General features: G+C 37.5%; 1 protein-coding gene across 5 annotated transcripts in view; it reads left to right on the plus strand.

Annotated features, from left to right (window-relative positions):
* The window catches only part of DNM3 (dynamin 3), a 634,763-nt gene that overhangs the window by 270,936 nt on the left and 349,840 nt on the right, over positions 1–13,987 (plus strand). For all 5 annotated transcript variants that reach the window (XM_068986589.1, XM_068986590.1, XM_068986588.1 and 2 more), the window contains exon 11: positions 10,301–10,387. In XM_068986589.1, the coding sequence (XP_068842690.1) occupies positions 10,301–10,387 (87 nt within the window). The remainder of the gene's footprint in view (positions 1–10,300; positions 10,388–13,987) is intronic.

Raw genomic sequence — 13,987 nt, forward strand, 5'->3', positions numbered from 1 at the left:
TACTCAAACTCATGTCCATCGAGTCAGTGATGCCATCCAGCCATCTCATCCTCTGTTGTCCCCTTCTCCTCCTGCCCCCAATCCCTCCCAGCATCAGGGTATTTTCCATTGAGTCAACTCTTCTCATGAGATGGCTGAAGTATTGGAGTTTCAGCTTTAGCATCAGTCCTTCCAAAGAACACCCAGGACTGATCTCCTTTAGAATGGACTGGTTGGATCTCCTTGCAGTCCAAGGGACTCTCAAGAGTCTTCTCCAACACCACAGTTCAAAAGCATCAATTCTTCGGCTCTCAGCTCTCTTCACAGTCCAGCTCTCACATCCATATATGACCACTGGAAAAACCATAGCCTTGACTAGACGGACCTTTGTTGGCAAAGTGATGTCTCTGCTTTTTAATATGCTATCTAGGTTGGTCATAGTGAAAGAAAGTGAAAGTGAAGTCGCTCAGTCGTGTCTGACTCTTTGCGACCCGTGGACTGTAGCCCACCAAGCTCCTCCGTCTATCGGAGAAGGCAATGGCAACCCACTCCAGTACTCTTGCCTGGGAAATTGCATGGATGGAGGAGCCTGGTAGGCTGCAGTCCATGGGGTCATGAAGAGTTGGACAGGACTGAGCAACCTCCATCCATAGCAGTGTGTAAATGTTGATCCTAAATTCCCAATCTATCCCTCCCCCCATTCTTTTTCCCAGATCTTGGATCATCTTCACTATCATTCTGAATTGTTTTTGCTATCTCCACTTCACTTAGTTGTTCTTCTGGGATTTTATCTTGTTCCTTCATCTGGGACATATTCCTCTGCTGTCTCATTTTGTATAACTTTCTGTGTTTGTGGTTTCTGTTCCACAGGCTTTAAGATTGTAGTTCTTCTTGCTTCTCCTGTCTGCTCTCTGGTGGATGAGGCTATCTAAGAGGTTTGTGCAGGCTTCCTGCCAGTTGTGACTGGTTTCTGCCCACTGGTGGGTGGAACTGTGTCTTTTCCCTCTGGTGGGCAGGGCTGTGCTCAGGAAGACTTTAAGTAGCCTATCTGCAGATAAGTGGGTCTGTGTTCATGCCTGGTTGATTGTTTGGCCTGAGGCATCCCACCACTGGAGCCTACAGGCCATTGAGCAGGGCCAGGTCTTAGGGAGGAAATGGTGGCCTCCTGGACGGCTCACGTCAATAAGTACTCACCAGAACTGCTTCTGCTAGTGTCTTTATCCCTACAGTGAGCCAAAACCCCTCATCTCCAGTACTAACAGGTAGTCTGGCCCAATCTTTTAAAAGGTCACTGCTTTTTCTCTGGGTCCTGGTGCATACTTGTGTGTATCCTCTAAGGGTGAAGTTTATGTTTCCTCCAGTCCTATGGAATTCCTGTGATCCAACCCTGTTTGCCTTCAAAGCCACATTCTCTGGGGCCTCCTCCTGTCGCCACATCTCCAGCCTGGGAATTCTGATGTGGGGCTCAGGACTTTCACTCCTGTGGGAGAACTTTTGTAGTGTACTTATTTTCCAGTTTATGTGTCGCCTACCTGGTGGGTCTGGGATTTGATTTTATCATGATTGTGCCCTTCTACCTTCTCCTGTGGCTTCTTCTTTGTCTTTGGATGTAGAGTATCTTTCTGATAGGTTCCAACATTCTTTCTTTTTTTTGTGAATGGTTGTTCAGCAGTTAGTTGTGATTTTGGTGTTTTTGTAATAAAGAGTAAGTGCATGTTCTTCTACTTTGCCATCTTGCAACCTTTAGCTAACCCTTTTAAAATGATAAAAATCTGGACAGGTTTTCTTTCAATCTATTTTTTCCTTATTCCTTGATCTAATGTTCTTGATTTTTGGCCTTATTTTGTCTACCCTAAACTTTTTTTACTTTGAAACTGGTCTAATTAAAGTCATTTGTAAAGCAAAATAATCCTAATTAAAGTTGAGTATGCCACACCTTAATTTACTTGACCCTTTTTGAGCACAACCCATAAATAAGATGACCATATAATTTATTAGCCAACATAGGACATTTTTGAGATTGAAAGGGGGAACTGCCAGTACTTTCACTTGAATAATATGAGTAAACCAAGACTGCTCCAGGCAATCTGAAATGTATAGTTACTCTCACTGTATTGTGGATATATATATATTCTGTAAGATGGTATGGAAAAACCCAAACAAACTTTTTGGCCAACCCATTACACATACATGCATATATATTTATAATCTTAAAACAGTGTTTTCATTTACAATTCCTCATGTTGAATTTCTTATGTGTAAAATATTTAACTTCATTTTTCTTAAGCCACATAAATAAACATCATTGAAAAACATGGGATTTATGCATGTTCACATAACAAAGCACAAAGCTAAACTGGGGGAGTGCAACTATTTCTTGGATATGTTCTCACTGTTGTCTCTGGGACACTGGAGGACAGGACAGGGACCTTTGAGTTTTATGAGCTATTTGGGTCCTCTCCAGGGACATCTCAACTTTGGAATTTCTCTGGTGGGCATCATCTTTCAGCTGCTTTTCTCTACCTCCTCTTCTCCAGTGCATCATCACAGGGTCTTGAGCTTCTTTGCAGGAAGCACTGAGAGGAACAGCTTGTTTTTTTAACCACAGTTTAGCAACTGTGCCATTTATTGGCCTCTTGGGAAGCCACATTCTTGGATCACCATCATACCAATTAATTGATTTTTTTCCTCTGCTTAGAAAAAAGCTTTTCAAAGAAATAAAAAAGATATGCTAGCTGGTTATTAGAAATACTGGGAAAGATTTTTCATTATAAAGTTCTGTGAGAAGAAATGCTGAGTTCTGTGGGATGTTAGGTAAGTAAATATCTGATTCTGAATACACATAACTAAGCAAGTGAATCTGAAGACCTAACCATGGCTTTCAAGACCCTGCATGATCTTGCTCCTTTTCATTTCTAAACTCCTCCCCATCTCCCTCCCCACAGTCCACTCCAGCTACACTGGTTTCCTTGTTTCTTCAACAGATCAAGGAGATGTGGTGGTAAGGCCTTTGCATTTCTCATTCCCAATGTTAGAAATACTCTGCCTCAAGATTCCTGCATGGGTCACATCCTCACTTCTTTCAGGTCTCTGCTCAAATGCCATGTGATCAGAGTCTTCCTCTGACTTTTCTGCCTACAACTGCATATGCTTCCCTTTGAATACACACACAGACACTCATCTACTTAGCAAACTTTTTCTTTGCAGCACATATGATCACATGAATTATACTGTATATATCTTTTGTTTTTGTTGTTGGACAGTAAAGGGACTTGGAGCTTGGAAAGTAGAGTGTAAGCTCCCTGAAAGTAGGGATGTGATTTGTTAAGCTCATCACTCTAGTCATAACCCCTAAACACCAGGTTTTCAATAATAAGTATGGAATCAATAATTGAATACAGAATCATGTCTCATTGATTTGGTAGGCAATTATCATTTTGGCTAAAGTAGTCACTTGAGTACCTCCCATGAAAGCTTGTAGGAGGAAGAAGAGCTGCAAAACATCATGCTTAAGTAGGATTTTTTTTTTTAGGTCTGGGTGGATCTGCTCTTGTTTTCAATCTGTACATAAAGACTTACATTTCACCTCTTCTAATGGTTGGCTGTCCAGTCAAACACTTGCTTTGCATACAGCCAGATGCCCATGTAATGGACCATGGTACTCAGATTTCAAATCAGGCTGTGCATTAAAATTTGAGTCATTTATTGAGTTTTATTCAAAATTCAGTGGGTCAGTGATAAAGAATCCATCTGCCAATGCAGGAGACATGGATTGGATGCTTGGGTCAGGAACATTCCCTGGAGGAGGAAATGGCAACCTGCTCCATATTCTTGCCTGGAAAACCCCATGGACAGAGGAGCCTGGTGGGCTATAGTCCATAGAGTTGGACACAACCTAGTGACTGAGCATGCATGCACATATGAAATTCAGTCCTGGGACTTGGCTAAAAGTCAAGAGATAGGAATCTCACCTTTTAATTTCACAGTTCATTAAAAGATTCGTGATCTTTGCAATTAACTCTTAATTTATAATTTACCCTGGCCCCTGCTTTTCCTCTTGCCTTCAGTATGATTTTTCTTGTTCCATTTTAACCACTCAATAATGTCCATCAGAAATAAATGTGAAGTGATGATGAAAACCTGATTATTGTCTTCAGATTTTTTTTGACCCAGCACCAACACCACTCTGCAGTTCTATTCAGATGTTTTCTGAATAACTTAATGAGACAATGGCTCTTCTGACTATCTTTCAGGTTTGTTTCACTCAAGGCTGGACTTTTTGTTTCTATTCCTTTGTTACTGTTGTTTACTTGCCAAGTTGTGTCTGACTTTTTTGTGACCCCATGGACTGTAGTCTGCCAGGCTCCTCTGTCCTTGGGATTTTCCAGGCAAGAATACTGGAGTGGGCTGCTAATTTATTCTCCAGGGCATCTTTCCGACCCAGGGATCGAACCCTTGTCTCCTGCATTGGCCAGCGGATTCTTTACCACGGAGCCACAAGGGAAGCTCTTTTAACTCCTTAGCATCTGCTAAATAACACTAGCATACTCTTCATTTCTTTGTTTAGAAGAAATGATAAGGTCAGAAACATGAAAGAGAACATACAAACTTACTACATATGTTCTTCTTTCACAGACCTCACCATTTCTTCCATTATTTGTAGACAATACTTGAGGTTTGGGATTTGCCCACTTGGAGAGAGAAGGAGGGCTAACAGCATTTCTTTCTGACTGCTTTACCTAAGGCCACCTGGATGGACTCTGGCCCTTTCCCTTTTTACCAGCTTTACTTAGATCTTCCTAGACTTCTCATAAGTCCACCCCTAAAATATCAAATCATCAATAAATTTACCCTTGTGCAGTTTCTTGACCTGTTTGTACTACAGTTTCTCCTCATCTTTGATCACTTTTGTAAATGAGAATACTTCTGTTTTTCCTTTTTTCATAACAAATGTGTGTGCCCAAATAAGTATTCTCTCATCTCCTGAATAAAGCCAATATTATGCTACATAGAAATTAAAAATCACTAAGGGTTTTGGGGGCAGATTTTAATTCACATAAATAGAATGAAACTATTGTAAGCTTTTATGAGCCTGGCAGTCCATGGGATTGCAAAGTGTTGGACACGACTGAGCGACTAACACTTTTTCTCTTTCACTTTTCATAAGCAGTAAAATCATTGTTGCTACTCAGTCTGTAGTACATAGCCAACACTGGATGGTTTATAGCATTTTGATCAAAACAGAGCCCATAACTTTAGGTCAGCCAAATCAATCAACTCAGGTCATGCACATAAAAGAAATTTTATTCTATTTTTAGTTTATTTTCTCATTTATGTTTTGTATGCAACTGTGAACACATAGTTACCTAATAACCTGAGTCTTTGCTTAAGGCACTGAACTAGTTACTCTTGAAGGTATAGAAATCTTGCCTGACCTTGTATCTGATCCAAGAGAAACCTAATAGCATGGCTCTCATGATCTGATTAATCAATGGTTAATACACTTTATAAGCTTATGATTTATTTTTATTGTATAGAAATGTCTTTCAAGTGATTTTTTTTTCTTCTAGGGAAAAATGTGGTCCATGCTTAAAATTAAATTTTTATATTAATGTTTCATCAAAATAATTAAACACTATCCTAAATAATACTTAAAACATTGGATTTTATTAAAATATGTTTTTGTATATAAAAGATGATGGTACTATAATACTTTGCCTCAGAACATGTACAGTTCTGCACGTAATTAAAATGAAAATGAAAACAGAATTAAAATTTTCTCTTAGAATTATCTATTTAAAATTTTGATACCTAAATACATATATGTTGTATTATTGCTCCATTGAATCTTCATTATTATTTAAAAATATGCAACATAATTTCAACATAAGCTATTTAGAAGTAATTTATCATTTAACAGTTGTTCAGCTTTGTCTGGAAGTTTTATTTTCATTGTTTAAGCATCAAGTCTTCTGAGGCCTTCTCAGAGCAGATTAACCTCTAACTACTTTGTGTTTCTCCTTGCTTTTTGTGAGATCTTTCTCTTGTATGACAATTATCTTTATAACCAATCTGCCACTCAAAACTGTGGTTTTTAAGATCAGGTGCTTTGACATAAACTGAGCATAGAGCTACCTTTTGCGTGTGCCCAGTAAATGTTTAAGTGAATGACTGTGAAATAAATTTAAGAATATAAAATCATTATATCCAATAGCAAAGCCTTAATCCCTTGATCCTGTATAAATCAATTTTCAGAATACTTAAGTAATTAATAAAAGAATAGAAATCTAATGATGGTGACTTCTAGGATAATATTATTTTGGCATACATGATTAACACTTTGACTGACAAAATAAATGTGTTCTTACAGAGGTAAGCTTTCAATTGAACATCCAGAGCAAAAGAGATTGAAAATTATAATGACAAACATTTGAGAAAACTGATTGCATCTTCAGTAAGAGATATTGAAGAGTAGTGAGGGATTGAAGTGAGTGATCAGTTGAGTATCTCTTGAAGCTAAGTAGAGAGTCAGGCAAACTGAGCAGTGAAAAGTGAAAGGGACCCTGTTAAATGAACTAATGAAATGAGTGGCAGAAAGTCATTTTGAATGTCAGTAGGACATATTTTTGGCCTTCTTTCTGTATGTATCATGAAGAATCAGAACTGGACTATTACATTTGAGGGCCAGCAATTGAAGTCATCATTTTGATTTTTGTGCTCCTGAAGAGTTGGACACAAGTGAGCAACTTCACTCTCACTTTTCACTTTCATGCATTGGAGAAGGAAATGGGAACCCACTCCAGTGTTCTTGCCTGGAGAATCCCAGGGACGGCGGAGCCTTGTGGCTTCCATCTATGGGGTCGCACAGAGTCGGACATGACTGAAGCGACTTAGCAGCAGCAGCAACCTTTTTACACTCCTACAGACCTTTTAAGATCAAGCAGTGAGAAACCATACTAACTTCATTACTGCCTTTCAATAATGCCTAGATCTTTCACTGATTACTGTCTCCCTCAATATTTCTCCTCCTTTGCCTCCATGAGGACAGTTCTTCTACTGTGTTCTCTTCCCTTGTTGTTCCACTTAGAATTTAAACTCGTTTACTTCCAGTTATCTCAATTACTCAATTTAGACTTCCCTGTAGCTCAAACGGTAAAGAGTCTGCCTGCAATGCAGGAGACCAGGGTTCGATCCCTGGGTTGGGAAGTTCCTCTGGCGGAGGGAATAGCAATCCACTCCAGTATCCTTGCCTGGAGAATTCCATGGACAGAGAAGCCTGGTGGGCTACAGTCCATGGAGTCACAAGGAGTCGGACACGACTGAGCGACTAACACACATAACACATCTCAATTATATATATAAAAATATGGCTCTGGCGGGTTCCTTTCTCAGTGAAATTGAGCTTGGAAAGATCAGGAGACACACAAAAAACTCAGACCCCTGCCAAGGGCAGTAGACTGGAGGGTTCTTAATTGTTTCTACTGCATGAGATACTCTTGTCATTTTGGCCTTTCCTTGACATATGAGCATACGAGCCTGGGGTCCTTCATCTATCAAGTATTTAGTTTCTGGATAAATATTTATATTGCCACTCTTTGGTGTTTTAGAAATAATCTGCTGTAATCCATTTTTCTAAATATTGTTATAGGCCTTCCGGCCCTACTCAGTAGACCACTATTGCTTTTGCAGTCACTTATTTGCAGGAGTGTGGTTCTCTGTTAGTGAGACTATCATCAAAACAAGTGTGTACTGATAGCCTGGGATGATGTCTGAGGAGCAATTGCTCTGATGGTCTAGTGCAGGCTACTGGTTAGTGCTGCATGTACCACCTAGGTACTCATTAGTCAAGGAGAAGGACAAACATTCATCAGCTATCCCTTACATACTTAGAAACTTTTTATAGGTCACGTAAAAAATAACTTGCAATGTTCTCAGAGTATAAAGGATGATACTATGAGATGATAGAACTTTCCTCGAAGAATATTTCCAGAACTCAGAATGGAAGCTGCATTTGTATCTTGAAGTTATTCATGAAATAAATCCTTAAATGAGCACATATCTCAGGATTCAGCTAGGAGTCTCAGTAAGGGGTAGCGGTTTCTGGTGATCTCATAAAAAGACACTAGGCTGTGAAATTTGAGTTGAACAGGCAGCCATGTTTCTATGCTCTAATGATGTTTTTTTAAAAGTACCTTATGTTATTGTAGAAAAAATTGGAAAATGCAGAGATGTATGTAGAAAAAAATTTAAATTATGCCTAAGCCCACCATTCAAAGAGATTGTTACTATTAATATTTTGCAGTGTTGATATTTGTGTAGATTCTTTTCTGTGCACACACTTACAGGACAAGATGATTTACCATTATATATGATTTGTGATCATGATGGTTCCATGAAGTAGTGCAGTTTGCTATCTTGCCAAGGCACTGGTGTACATCATGCATGCTGAAAAATCCATGTGCTCAGTGACACCAGTAACCATGGAGCAGTCACATTTCAGGGAGACCCAGCTTATGAGTTAGGGGAAATATTATGTGCTATAGTGTTTATTACTCAAGGACTTAGGAATTTTTAAGGTCTTGGGCTATATTCTTGAAGGATATATGATGGCCTTTGTGTGTGTATATGTGTGTGTGTGTGTGTGTGTGTGTATATGTGGGTTTGCGTATACTTGTGTGTAATCAGATTATGTATTTAGTAGCCTGATTTTTTTTCTTCACCCAGTATCTATTTTAGACACTTTATCATGTTATTTAATATTATAAATTGGTGTTAAAAATCAAATATTAGATATTATTTGGAATGGCTTATTACATCCCATTAGTAGACTTACCTTAATTTATTTAACATCATTGGATACCTAGGTGGTTTATAAAATTATGTTTGTTTATTTATCTTACTGTTGCTGTTCCAAGTAATGCTATGATGAATTTCCTTATTATTTTAGAATTTCATGAAATAATTAGGCTGATGCCAGTATGAGCCTTTAAGATTGTTGATACATATTGCCAAATTGCTTAACAGAAAGATTATTCTCATTGACATCCCTTCAGTAAGTTTAAACTGTGCTAGTTTTAATATACCTTCACATCTATAGTCTTATAAAAATAATTATAGCAATTTGACAACATAATGGTTCTTATCTTTCTTTGCATTACTCTCTTTGAACAGTGTCATATTTCTCCCTGCTTACTGACCATTAAATTTCTTTTTAAATTAAGTCATGTGTTTTTGCCTGTTTTTATGTAAGGTATTAGTGTTATCTTACTAATATGCAAATGCTTTTTAATATAAATGGAATTAAAGTTTGCTTGTCATAAGCCATGAATTTGCCTACTTTTCTCTGAAGACCACACCCTTGCTCTCTGCACTGAACTTCCTTTACTTCTTTGACCACTCATTGTCCCTGTCCTCCAGCACCTTATACCCATTCCTGTGCTTGTCAAGCTCCATTTTTCCCACAACCATTCCCACACAACTTTACCTGACTACATCCTCTTTTTAGATTAGGCTTCCTTGAATATCCTTGTATCAACCTTTTCTTCTTCCTCCTTACACTGAGAACAACTATAATTCATTCATTCACTTTTGCAAACTAGATTTTAGACAATTACCTGAATAATTTATATGGGGTAAGTGATTGACATGTATTATTTCTACAGTTTTGCCAAAAATATGTACATAAAAGCCCATATGTTAGGGGAGAATTTTTTAAAAAATGATCTCTCTGGTTCATGGAATGAATCATCCTCAAAGAGGTATGGACAAGACCATGAACTCTAAAGTCCTTGGGATGGAATTCAGGACCCACTGATGTTGAACTGTATAGTCTTGGGCAAGTTATTTAACCTCTCTGGGCTTTGCTTTCCTCCTCTATAAAATGAGGTTAATAATCAGATCTATCTTTTATGACTATTGTGCATTTTTGAATGAGGTAATTCATGCAGTGCTGGACTGTGGTAAGCGCTCTATAAATGTTAGTCGTTATCGTCCTTTTCATCCTCATTTCTGTCTTCTTCATCTTTGAACTTTATTAAGTGCTAACTCTGTACAGCAGAGTGCTGGATGCTATCCGGGTTTCTGTTTTCTTTGTAGGGAATTGCTCTGCTGGTTTTGAAGTGTTTTATCTCAGATAATATAGTTACTTCTGTTTGTAGTTTGTGAAATCTCTTCTGTCACTCTGCCATTCTTCTTTAGGATATTTCACTTCTGCTTACAGAACGGTAATGCATGTCTTCTGGAATATAACATAACTTATCTCTTTCTTTTTTGGCAGTATAAATATTTGAGTATTAACACTGAGATCTGTTTCTCTTGATAGTTGGCAAACTTCCCCAGACTCTGTGAGGAAACGGAAAGGATTGTTGCTAACCACATTCGTGAGCGAGAAGGGAAGACAAAGGACCAGGTGAGGAAAGACCTTCCCTGGTGGGCAGGGTCCTTGTGGGAAGTGGAAGGTCTCTCCAAGGTTGTTTGGTGGTCTCCAAGAGTTGGCCTATCCCTGAATGGAAAAAAAAAAAAAAAAGAACTGAGAACACCACCACATATGTTTATTTTTATTTATTTATGAATATTATACATGTGTTGCTATACTAACAGCTTATGTATATGTAAAAATGTAAACATATATAAAGACTTTAGAAAGATAACATTTAAAACACAGTAATAGGACTTCCATTATTTTTTCCTCAATGCTCTATGAATCATCATAGAGCATGTATTAATACACACTTCACTTTGAAAACCACTAATCCAGAAACATACCAGATTTTTTCTTTGAGATAAGATGTCTTAACTTTTAATGAGCACAGATGGGCACCAAAATATTTATAAATTCCTAAAATGTTTTGCAAAATGTTTAGTGCTTTTATTTATTTATTTATTTTTGCTTGAAGAGACTGGATAAAGCTATTCATCAGTGTATCCATGGAATCTATGACTAAAAAAATAAAAATGTCTAAGGATATTTAAATTATATATAAAAATTTAAAACAATTATTTAAATATTTAAATAATTTAAAATATTAAGGATATAATGTTTTAAGCATTTCTATTTTGTAACTATTTATATATATGGTTGGTAAAGAGTGACCTTGAAATTGTCTTTGAATCTTGGCTAGCTCTATGAATGAAAGATTATTTTCAGGTGAGGATAATTCGTTAAAAAAGGACTACATGAAAATTATAGAAGCTTCTTAAATTTAGGTAGATGTTTTCTTAGTTACTTATAACATTTTATAAAGGGAAGCAAAAAGGTTTTCAGATGCTCTTCAATTCCAGGACACAGCTGCAAGTGTGACAGTGTGGAGAGGACTCTGGCCTCTAGCCATGTGTTCACCAGAGAATAACATGTTCTTGAGCAAATCACTTCTCGGGACTGTTGTTTTCTCATGTACAATGTTGAAATGTTGGTCTATATGATCTCTGAAGTCCTCTGTAAGTTAGAATTCTGGGATTTTGTGGTTCTTAAGTGAGTTGGAAAGGAGGAGAGAAAGAACTGGGTAAAAGGAGGAAGATAGAATAGAAGAGAGAGGTAGACACAAACCATAGGGAGAGAGACATATGCAACATGCATAGATCAGAAGTGGAAGAAATAGGCTTTGTGACTTAGTGGAGATAAACAAATCAATATTAACTCATGAGTCAGTGAAAACTAGCTTGGTCCTCAGGATATATGACCCGAGACCAGGAGTTCCCCTGCATACCTGATGTCACACCTATTGCTGGACCAAGAAACAAATTCTGGTATCAGCTGTACTCCTGACCTTAAGTAAATAAGATAACCATTTTAATTTGTATTTATTCACTGCAATTCAAATGATAATACATTTTACTTAACTCTTAGGGGTCCTATGTAAAAAAAAATACCAAAGAAAAAGTAGTACAATTATTATCTAAATTATCTTTTGTGTTTATATCTGAATCGGTTGTTAACTTCTTGATGTTTCATGTTTCAGAGATTTGTTGTACTGAAATGACAAACTTATTGTCATGAGGACTGTGGGCTCTGGGTTCAGACTGCCTGAGTTCGAATCCATGCTCTATCATTTTACTTTATGTGTAAATGAATAAGTTATTTACAGCTGCGTCTCCTCATCTGGAAGTGAATAATAATGGTAGTTAACTCATAGGCATTTTGTGAACATGAAATAAAGTAATCCAAATAAGGTTCTTAGTTCTTCATTAAGTTGTTCTTGTTGTTATTCCTAAAGAGCTATGACACACAGTAGATATAAGAAATCATTTTTTTCCCCTAATTTTGAGATAGACTTTCTCTCATCTACCTCTGATGGAGTGATTAATTCATTCCCCAAGTGCAGTTAAGGGAGGGAGTGAGCATCTCCCTTCTAAGTGACTGTCTTAGGTGGCCTGGTCTGACAGTTAACCACCTGAAGAAGCTGGTGTTTGCTATAAGTAATACAGGCGTCTGTGGCATAGAAAAATACATTCATGTTTTTGGTAATGTGAACATGTCAGTTTGCATAGATTTCACATTTGAGTTCTGAACTTTATGCTGCTTGAGGCCATATGTTACTTCTGAAGTAATTGGTCAGAGAGTGACCCATTTCCATAGGCCTCTACAAGAACTGCTCTGAGGTATTCTTCCAGTTTTCTCAAAAAATGAAATTATTACTGACTTCTGCTCTGGAAACTTCTTGGGGGAAAATTCTTGAGAATTAAAATATGAAAAACCATAAATCTATCTGTGAACTTTTTTCTAAAACAGGGTTTTTTTGAACTTTGATGTGTGCCTGTTATTCCAGGTGCTCCCATACATCTAAATGCATGTTGAAATGACTGACTTTGTGGGTGATTACTGCTACCAGGAGTAGCTTTACTTTTTTTCAACTAAATATTCAGTAGCTGTGAGTGAGAAAGGCAGTGAGAAACTCTGAGAGAGTGAAAAGAAGGAGAAAAAAATGTCCTATTTTCCTTTCCATCCCCCACATGCGACCTGGCTCTTTTCCTAGGATGAACACAGACTCCCAGTTTCCAGGAATATGAATGAGAACAGCCATAGTTGCGATTTTTCTTCCACTTTTCCCCTGTGCTGCAATCCAAGTGAATGTGCTTGAACGGCCAAGATACTCATGACAGCCTTTGGCGATGCTGAGAATTATGTAGATATTTTTCTCTTTATGGTGACAACTGTTTATTTGTGCTTAAATATTATGCCTTATTGATCCAGACTCCTGGCCAAATGGATTTGGGGGTATAAAATTTAATAGAATCTCGCTTTATTGTAGGGAGAATAGTGGCAGTGTCACAGATAATCTCATAACTATCACTCCTCCTAACTCTTCAGTTTTCTTCATTAAGAGAAGAAACAAAACTATATGATGCTATGAAAATTTTCATACAAGTATGATATTGTTAACCCAGTAGTACCTGGGTATAAACTTTATGTTGGTAGTGGGGATGATTTGGGGTGATTCATTTACTCTTTTTTGGTAGGCCCCTTGGGGTTCACCATAATATTTGGTCAGATGACGAACTGAAATTAGCCATAAAAGCAGAGACCAGAGCATTGGGTAATGAGTGAGAAACAAAAATACTTGGCCATGTATTAACTATATGGGAATAAATTGCTCCCTTTAAAGTAAACTGTTCTTCAAGGCTGGTAGATAGTTATGGAATTTACAGCCAAAACTATTTATTAGGCTTGCATTATGTGTATCATGCTAGATTCTGCGGATAAAGTGATGAACAAGATAAGTATAATCTCTGCCTCCATGGAGCTGACTGTCTTGGATGGAAGCAAAACATCAAACAATATAATATAAATAATTAATCACATTTGTGGTAAACACCTCAAAGAAAAGTATAGGGTTTAATAAATAAAAATATAGCCATGATATATAGATTATATGAGAGTAAATAGCATGATTCTAGGCCTTGGGCAAGGATCAGAGAAGGCTATCCTGATGAAGCACCTACTGGGGAGCATTACATTGACTTTGCCAGTGAACTGTTATCATGGTGCTTTGATGCACTCAGAAGTCACCTT

This window comes from Capricornis sumatraensis, chromosome 14 (genome assembly GCF_032405125.1).
Source record: "Capricornis sumatraensis isolate serow.1 chromosome 14, serow.2, whole genome shotgun sequence".
Lineage (NCBI taxonomy): Eukaryota > Metazoa > Chordata > Mammalia > Artiodactyla > Bovidae > Capricornis > Capricornis sumatraensis.